This window comes from Gadus chalcogrammus, chromosome 11, assembly GCF_026213295.1.
Source record: "Gadus chalcogrammus isolate NIFS_2021 chromosome 11, NIFS_Gcha_1.0, whole genome shotgun sequence".
Lineage (NCBI taxonomy): Eukaryota > Metazoa > Chordata > Actinopteri > Gadiformes > Gadidae > Gadus > Gadus chalcogrammus.
Window position 1 is genome coordinate 9,040,208 of NC_079422.1, and position 10,000 is coordinate 9,050,207.

Sequence of the window (10,000 nt, forward strand, 5' to 3'; positions counted from 1 at the left end):
TCCTCCTCAGAATGCACTTATTCATGGTTGACTGTATGGAAGAAATGACTGACCAAACTTTTGAATTATTACATCACCAAAGTATGACTATTAACAAATGCTCATGCAGATCCAGGCCAAAGAGTTATTTGGCTATACATTTTTGTGCCTAGTCAACTTAAATTTCCATGAAGAGGACCACCCAGATGTAAGCCTTTTCAGCAATGGTTCATTATAAAGATACATGGTCCGAGTTTTGAATAGAGGAGTTAAAAAATACTTTAAGAAACGAGACTCACCAATTTCATCAGGGTTGAGCTACTTTCTAACGTGGCTTATGGAGTCTAATCTTTGCACAAGGCTACCGCTCACAACCGAACCATCACACTGCATGTATCCAACATCACACAACAAACCCCCACCACCAACACACCACGGCCCCACTCCACCATCCGCATGAATCGCTACGGTTGACGGTACGATGAACCGCTGTCGCTAGGCTGAGAGTGTGTGCATCCCCGGTGTGTGTGTTTGTGTGTGTGTGTGTGTGTGTGTGCGCGCGTGCGCGTGTGTGTGTGCGCGCGCGTGTGTGTGTGTGTGTGTGGGGTTGTGTTGGTAGTAGGCGAGTGGCCATGAAGGGGGGGGAGGGTGTAATGGCACCATCTGGTGTGCGCTGAGCGTCACTCCTCCACACTCTCCTCAGCTAGGAGGAGGAGCAGGTGGAGTCCATCTGCTGGTGGATGGGCTCCGTCGTCGTGCAGCAGAGCGGATGGGGACCCTCACACCTCTCCTTAATGGGGGCCGGTGCATGGCTCACATTGGCGCTACATCCTCTTTACAGGGGGCGGTCAGGGGGGCGGGGGGGAGTGTTTGCTTTTTTGGGGGTGTTGTGCAACATTGCAATAACATTAGGAAGAAAAAACTGAAAACATTCTTCTATTCATGCCTGGGTATAGATACCAGTTTGTAGAAATATAGGTATAGAGGTGTATAGATCTCATTATCTTCCGCACACCTGTCCACGCTGAATTATAGATTATAACCCTATTCAAAAGTGTAGCAACCCGCCGCGTGCACACGCTTAAACTTTGACATTAAACACCCTTGTAGGCCCGTCGGACGATTAGCCAGGCACCCACTGTCACCTGCGAGCAGCTCACCTTGTCAACCAAGACTGTAAAAGGAAAGCTTCTATCTGGAATACAGACTTTATTCTCTTGAGGTTCTATGGCAAATCAAAAGTTTAAGATGTTAAGATCAACACTATTATCCATACTGGCTTCAACAATCCTAGAAATAACTGGACACTTGGAGGCATCCAAACCTATGAGGCTAAATCAATATCATCACATTATATTTCAAATGTTCCTATTTCCCTGTATATCTTACAGTGTAATCACAGTGATTTGACTGCATTTCATTACTTCATTCACAACAACAAGTTCAAATACGTATTCATTTTGATGTAGTTAGCAGGCTTAACAATGTTAAGCGATCAGAATCATACTTTTCATTCTATTTAAGTACAAATAAATGATATGTACCATATGCACCATTGACACTTATACACATTAATACAGTTATTGTATAAAGATAATCCACTCATTATACTCCGTATTAATAAAGATAACAATAATTGAATCCACACTGGTTAGGAGGTTATATTGTAGCATTATGTTTAAGTTATGGTATATTAAATATATATGTACCCTTACAGTCCAAGCACATTATCCAGGTGTGTGATTGGAATCAGTTGGACTTGTTCTTGATGCGGACCAGCTGGGAGCCATTGTGCAGTACCCAGAACAGCAGACAGAGGGAGACAAAGGCCTGGGGAGACAACAGAGTCCTGCGTTAGGTTCCTGCGGTTGCTAGAGCCAGAGTACGTGTGTGTTTGTGTGTGTGTGTGTGTGTGTGTGTGTGTGTGTGTGTGTGTGTGTGTGTGTGTGTGTGTGTGTGTGTGTGTGTGTGTGTGTGTGAGGGCTACCGTCTTTGATAATTACTATGAAATATGATCACTTTCGTATTCAGAGTGAGTTAATGGAGAGAAAGAGAGAGAGAGAGAGAGAGAGAGAGAGAGAGAGAGAGAGAGAGAGAGAGAGAGAGAGAGAGAGAGAGAGAGAGAGAGAGAGAGAGAGAGAGAGAGAGAGAGAGAGAGAGGGAGTGATAAAGGACTATGGTTGCAGTGAGATACTAATACTGCTTAACTTGAGCTTCATGCGCTTTATTTACTTTCATGGCAACAACCGGTCCCTATGGTAACATAGTTCTGTCAGAAGGGATTATCCGAAGACTCCAAAAATGACAACAATATTTTTTCTTTTTAACCCCTGGTCACCCACTATTTGGAGCCTGAAACAGCAAATTCTACAGCTTTCTATTTTCGCTATGTCTTTTCTCATTATTCTTAGTCCTCACTAAGACTCACTTAACTATTTATTCCATCTTTCCAGTTCAACATGATTATTACTTTGCCTGGAGTCTGGGACTTATTCTAGAAATCGATGGAGACATACATATATTAATTGAATCTCTCTCGATCACAAGAGAAGCGGTATCCTCCCACAGGACGAAATAGTATAAAAGAATAACGTCATAATAGTACAATATAGTCATATCAAGGGGGTATCCATAGTATACATGTAGGGATCTTTCAGCAAGATGCTTACATGCTCCATAATGACCTGTATGTATCTGAATTGATTGTACGTCACTTTGGATAAACGTGTCTGCTTAACAACAAAAAGGTACACTGCTTCGTGTGCAGGGCCGCTTGTAGCCCAGCGTGTGACAGCTGTAATATACGAGCGGCCACCACCAAGGAAAACACTTAGGAGTGGATCCCTCACTGAAAGAAAACACCGGACCCCCCTGGGGGCCAGCCCGCCGTCGTAGGGCGACACCGAAATAGTTTTTTTTATCTTGCCCAAAGGTTAAGGAGCAGGGTGAGAGAGCATCTCCCATGGTGCACCTTGGCCCGGGTCAAACGGTCACGGCAGCAAGGGGAGGGCTACACACTTCACCCCCCGCTGGGCGAACTGGGCCATAAACTGCATCCTACCTCACAGGGCCGGCCAGAAGGACCAAACCCTCCCGTGTCCATCACAAGGCCTGATGGGAAAATAAGCAATGTCCCCCCCCCCCCCCCCCCCCTCTCTGGAAACCACAGCTGTGTTTCTCAGGGCAAAGGAGAGGGGGGAGACCAGGAAGGCAGAGGGGGAGAGAGGGGGAGGGAGCGAAAGAGAGGGAGAGAGCTAGGGAGAGAGTGAGAGCGAGAGAGAGAGAGAGAGAGAGAGAGAGAGAGAGGGAGAGAGAGAAAGTGAGTCGAGAAGGAGAGAGCTTGGGAGAGAGAGAGAGAGAGAGAGAGAGAGAGAGAGAGAGAGAGAGAGAGAGAGAGAGAGAGAGAGAGAGAGAGAGAGAGAGAGAGGGGGTAAGAGTGAGATAGAGAGAGAGAGAGAGAGAGAGAGAGGGGGTAAGAGTGAGATAGAGAGAGAGAGAGAGAGAGAGAGAGAGAGAGAGAGAGAGAGAGAGAGAGAGAGAGAGAGAGAGAGAGAGAGAGACCGGAATCGAGGGTGTAATGCATGCTAAACATTCAGTTCTCCCTCCACATGGGGGCCCCTAACTACCTGGCCCAGGGTGAGAGTGCTGGGGGATGACCTCAGAGCCTGGAGGAAGTGAGTGTGTTTTCAGGAACTGAAAAAGACCCAAAAGAGGACGTGGAAATGATTGTAGCCTCATTGTGGAGGGCCATCGTTACAGCTCCACGACAACGTTTGATACCGTCACATCTGTATTATCTTTCTATCCACGTCCCTCCGTCTCCATCCCTCTCTCACTCGCTCTCTGTCTCTTTCAATTCCTGCCTCTCTCTTTCCATGCTGCCTTCTCTCTTTCGGTTTCTCTTGCCCTTTCTTCACATTAAAGGCAGCTCTCATTAAAGGCAAGAGGAGAAAAAAAGGGGTCTGGGTCCAATTCCGTTCATGGCACAGCACATGGCAGCCAGGGGAGGACCGGTCCGCCGTCCGGACCCAAGTCCCCACTGTCACCAAAGCCCCGGGGCCGAGGGTCGAGGCTTCTGGGACCAGAACTTAACAAATCAGGTTTAAATCTGACAGACCATTCTATTGAAGCTGAACGCTAGCACAGATTGGTTTGTTCTGCGTCCCCCGTCTCTCTTTTCCTCTCCATCTCTCGCCCACTCTCTTTCCCTTTTACTCCCTATCCCCCCACTCTCTCTTGCTGTAACTCTTTCTATTTCCCTCCGTTCTTTCTCTCCCTTTCTTTCGCTCTATCCCTCTCTTTTCCTCTCCCCCTCATCCCTCTATCCCCCCCTCTCTCTCTGCCTATTTCCCTCTGTCCCGCTCCCTCTCTCTCTCTCTTTCTCTCTCTGCCTCCTTCCCTCTCTGCCTCCTTCCCTCTCTGCCTCTCTCTCTCTCTCTCTCTCTCTCTCTCTCTCTCTCTCTCTCTCTCTCTCTCTCTCTCTCTCTCTCTCTCTCTCTCTCTCTCTCTCTCTCTCTCTCTCTCTCTCTCTCTCTCTCTCTCTCTCTCTCTCTCTCTCTCTCTCCTTATCCACCCACTGCATCGGCTGGGTTTCAAGCGGCCGGAGTAAGAGACTCATATGGGACAGATTACATAGTGGAAGGAAGCAGGTTTGATCATCTACAAATAAGCATTACAAGCGACGCACGCCGCTTCGCAAAGTAGGCATCTCAACAGATCGTCTGGCACTCACTCTGTTTTGACTTGGGGAGAAGGTACTTGGTGAGGGAAAACCTAAAGGCCTGTGGTTTTAGCTGGACGCTTCCCCTTCTGCCTTCTGAGTTAACCCTTTAGGCGGTCACAGGGTATTCATGAGTGCGTTTCTCTACCGTACTCATAGAGTGAGTCACATTCAGATCAGTGAAGAACCACGGATGAACTCCTGAGGAGGCAGGGAGTAATTTACTTTCAGGGAATCGGCTGCCCCACCATGTGGCATCGATTCGGTCAAGAAGACCTCGGTCGATGCTCTCGTTGGGAAGATTGTATTTTACCTGAGCCACACTGGACAAGAAAAAACACAAATGTTTTGAATATTTCTGTAAAATCGTTGAGTTATTTGTCCGCCCAGCAGACGTATCTGCTCCATCACACCGATAACCTATCAAATCACGGCCCTCCTGGCCCTGCTGGCTGCACAGGCGTACATATAGGGGCGGGGCCCGGTGACCCGCGGCCCTGCGCCTGGCCCCTGCAGGCTGGTAGGCCGGATCGGCGGGACAGCGCCAGCGGGGGGGGGGGGGGGGGGGGTCCGCCACCAGCTGGCCCGCTGATTGAAATGAAAACACGTCTGAGAGGTTCTGCAGGCTGTCAAGCCTGTGATGCATGGCCTGGAGGATGTTTCCCTGGTCCCCCCCCCCCCCCCCCCCCCCCCAACATATGGACCCTGTACCCCCAGACCTGGCCCCCTCCACCGTGAGGGAAGATCTCTCCCGTTGTGCCGGACGTCCCTGGATGGATGAGCCAGTCTATGAAGAGGTACGTCAGGCTCACTGCTTGTTTGTCTTCCTCACCGAGTGGAGGCGATGAGAGGGTTGAAATTCAGTTTATTTCGTTATTGCGTTTATTTTAGTAGGATTTTACAGATGGGAATTTGCATAAATCTCAATGATACAGGATAGTTTCCAAAAACATTTTTGTCGACAGTTATTTTTTCTCAAAACGGCAAACCCATGGATACCCTCACTTAGTGTGCATTCACACACGAGAACGTGCATGGTAACAGTGTAAACACACACACACGCACACACACACACACAAACACACACACACACACTCACACACACACACACACACCTGCTGCAGTATGCCATAGACCAGTGGTTTTCAAACTGTGGGGCGCGCCCCCCCTGGGGGGCGCCAGGGTTCTTCAGGGGCGGCGCGACGTGAGAAAAATATAAACCCGAAAAAACCTGAAAGTCGATGATTCAAATCATCAATCGTACTTCAACTGTAGAAGTAACCTAACTAAATCAATTTTCAACCGTTTATCTTCGTGCAAACCATTTAACAAATCTACACACTTGTATCTTCAATAATATCGAAACAGAATTTAGATATCATTTAAAATGTCTTCAGAATCACAGTTTTAGTTTCATTACGCTTAGTTTTCAGCTGTTTTCATTGAAGACGTCAGCCCATTCTGATACACCTAGTTCTAGACATCGTAACTCATTCATTTTTCAACCGTTTACCATCGTTCAAACCATTGAACAAATCTACACACTTGTATTTTCAATACTATCCAAACGGAATTTTGATAGCATTTATACTTTTTTCAGAATCACAGTTTTAGTTTCAAACCGGCATCGTTTTCAGTTGCTTATAATAATTTAGGTCACCATAGCAACGTCGGTAAACAAACCCCGCCGAATAGTCGAATCTCTGGACTGAAAAAGCAGATCTGATTCGACTCTGAAAATTCAGAGTCGGGGACCCTTAATGAATCTGTGTAAACTGGCAGTGTACACAGATTAAGCTGTTCAAATGTATTTAAAAAAGGTTAAGCTAAAACATGCTTAGATAAAGTTGTTATATTGTGTTAAATGTGTTTAAAAACGCACAAAGATGTTATATTGTTTCAGAAATATGTTTAAAATGTTTAAAAAATATGTTTCAAATGTTTTAAAATTATGATCAGAGATGTTTAAAATGTGTAAAATAATTAAGATAGCTTTCAAAACACAGGTCTTTAGAACATTTCTTTTTTGGGGGGGGGGGGCTCAGCTGAATTTTGTTCTCTGAGGGGGGGCTCACTCTCTCACACTTTGAAAACCCCTGCCATAGACAATTACACTAACCTAGTCTTACACACATGCACACATGTCCACAGCCCCCCCCCCCCCCCACCCACCCACACACATAGCCCCCCCCTGCACTTCCTGTCTATACATTATGCGCAGGCCTACAGTTTGAGGTGCGCAGGTTCTGCAGACTCAGGAAGGATACGCTGAGCTCCCTAATGTCCCCCTGGGGACGCCCGTCTACTGCCTGGGCTGTAGTAAAAAACCCTGAGAAATATCCATGTCACACTCCCACGCACACACACACACACACACACACACACACAGAAAGCCGCACATACACACAATGACTTATGAGGACCGGCGGTAACGAGACAGTGTGAGTGTATCAAAACACAATGAAAAGAATTATACGCCAGTTTGAAGAATAGTAAAGAGTGGCCCGGACGCCGGTTTGAACTGGAAACCCTAGACCTGCTCCTGCCGGACTCTCCGTCAGACTCTCGGGAGAGCTGAAGGTTAGAAGGGCTAAAGGTCATGCACATTGGGTCAAGTGTTCAGTCAACACGGAGACAAACACAGAGTACCATGGCGCTTTCAGAAGCCCGAGGTTCTTTTTTTTCTCCCCCGGCGTTCTTCTTAAATCAGGGGAATTCACTGGCCCTGATTTCTCCCGCTCTTTCCCTCGTTGCGTCTCCTGGTCTGAATTTACCGTTGGCCCCTGGGAGCTTGGCTGCGGCTCCACTAGGAGAAGCCCACCCTTCACTCACATCGCGAGTCCCTGGGTGGGCCCGCCGAGTGTGTAAGATGATGGAAATTTGGAGGACTGGTTCGCAGGCATGATTCCAGAACCCCCCCCCCCCCCCACCAGAAAAACACAATAGCGTAAGGCGAGGAGGAAGGATAAGGGGGGAGTCTTGCAGATTTAGGCCCCCCTGTTGTATAACGGGTGGAGGGACATGAAGGGAGGCAGAGTGGTGCCTGTCTACATCTTCTGAGCAAAAGGGTTCCATAGGATTCTTCAAAGGAGTTGAGGTCTGGACAGATGGGCCCCCACGGGCCCCGTGACTTACGGCCTTTCCATCGCCTACCCCTCCCCTCGCTGACAGACAGAAGATAGGCCCACGGACGGAGCCAGGGACAAGGCTCTGACTAGATGTCTACACTATGGATAAACACAAGAGGTAATCCAGTGTCAAACCATTTTAATTTAAAATGAGATTAGGAACATTAGATTGCATTCTTCTGGTCCGTTTTAAAAATTTCTATGCAGTTCGACAATTTCCACTGGTAGCATTGTGGCTTATTTTGTAAGTAATTTCATCATTTCTGGAAATATAAAATGGCCAAAGGCCCCAGATGAAGATTGGTATGTGATTGTCTATTTCTATGATTAAAAACCACTACTTCTACCCAGCATAGAAACACAAACCTTTTGCAAACATTGGATTGTTTTACAGGGACATGGACTTGTTTCTTAGTTACAACTAACACTGTAAATTGAAGAGAGTTTGAGAGAGAGAGAGAGAGAGAGAGAGAGAGAGAGAGAGAGAGAGAGAGAGAGAGAGAGAGAGAGAGAGAGAGAAAGGGAGAGAGAGAGAGAGAGAGAGAGAGAGAGAGAGAGAGAGAGAGAGAGAGAGAGAGAGAGAGAGCGAGAGAGAGGGAAAAAGGGAGGGAGAGAGAGAATGTAAGAAAGGAATAAGGGATAAAAACTTATATTAGCTAATATAAGGTATTGATTTAAGTAGTGAGGCTCAGAGCTGACTAAAATCGATCATGTTGAGGTTTCACATTTCTTGGCCGTGGTGGAGTCCCGTCTCTGCGAGGTCGTCCATTCGCTAGCCGACCCGCTGAGCAACGCTCGTGGAGGGTAGTGTACATTTTCACGGACGCTACACAACTATTTCGCTGCGCAACACATAGTTGCCTGGGGGCCGTATGATAAATCGCATAACTACTGTATCCTGTCTTACAAGGATGAATTAACAACCCCGCACAGAGTACAATCTCTCTCCCTTTTGGGAAAAGAAAGGGAAAGTACAAATTGGCCTGACGAAGAAACCAGGCATGAACCAAACCACGCACGGCTAACAGCAGACCACCGATCGGTGTGTTTCCATAAGGCGTCCTGGCACGTCGCTTGACAACATAAACCAGGTGTTTAGCCTCTGATGGGCCCAATCCCCCGGTCGCAGCATGATAATATTTCACCGTGTGTACTCCAGCACCCGGTTGTTTTCGCTTAAAAATAAGGCAGCGCAACACACCGAGGTCTCCCTTCCCCTGTGACTCGGCCTCGAGGAACGCTCCCCTCTTGTTTTTCTTTTCCTTTTATATTTCTCTCACTTTTCCACCGCCCGGCGCTGAGAGACGTGCGATTATGATGTCATAATCACAGCGTTTCCACGGCAATCTTTCTTTTCACGGCGAAGCCGGACTGCCTCAGTCGATCCGAAACCCCGGAGCGGATGCCCACATTCCGGAGGTCGGAAAAGAAAACAAAAAATACCACACACACAAAAAAAAATAAAAGAGACCTGAAGTGAAAGTGTCGGTGGCAGAGCTCGCGCACCAGAGACGGAAAGAGTGCTATTGCCTCTCAGATAACCTTTGACCCGAGCACCACCGGCTCACCTAGCTGCTGCCTTGCTCACAGGCGTGTGATGCTGTGGAAAGCGTCGGTAGGGGAAGCGGGGCGGGCTGAAGGTCACCGTGTCTGCGATGTCGTCGGACGCCGCCGGAGACGGAGCCGTCTGGGGGCACGCTGTGCTAATGTTGTCCTGACCTCGCTCTTTCGCCTATGGATTATTTATCTTTCCCCTTAACGACCGCCAGCAAAAATATCATCTGTACAAACGTTAAACATCATTAGGAGAGAACGCTAGAAAATGTAATAGGGGTTGAAAATAAAACCATCTTCTTTTTGTCGTTGGGATATTCGGTTGATTTAGTGTGGCTTCTCCGGTTCACTGTTTAATGCGTGGACACATCTTTTTCTCCCTTTTATTTGCTTGAAGAAAAACACGTCTGGCCGGGTCTGTTTGAAAGTGTCTCTTGATGTGTATACTAGTGCAAAACAGCTGCCAAAGGGGCTCCACAACGGGAATGATCACAAACCTCCAATATGGTTTTCTTTGTTTCACATGAAGCAGCTCTTTGGAGCATGAACTCACATCCAGGTGAGAGTTGCTAAACCCCGGGGCCCCTGTCTGACGCCCTCTCTTCTCCGTCACCCTTCA

At 47.6% G+C, this 10,000-nt stretch overlaps 1 protein-coding gene across 1 annotated transcript in view; it reads right to left on the minus strand.

Moving 5' to 3' along the window:
* Positions 1–1,199: 1,199 nt before the first annotated feature.
* agmo (alkylglycerol monooxygenase) overlaps positions 1,200–10,000 on the minus strand; it is a 42,211-nt gene continuing 33,410 nt past the window's right edge. The window contains exon 13 of the mRNA XM_056602178.1: positions 1,200–1,809. Within this exon, the coding sequence (XP_056458153.1) occupies positions 1,729–1,809 (81 nt within the window). The 3' untranslated portion in view covers positions 1,200–1,728. The remainder of the gene's footprint in view (positions 1,810–10,000) is intronic.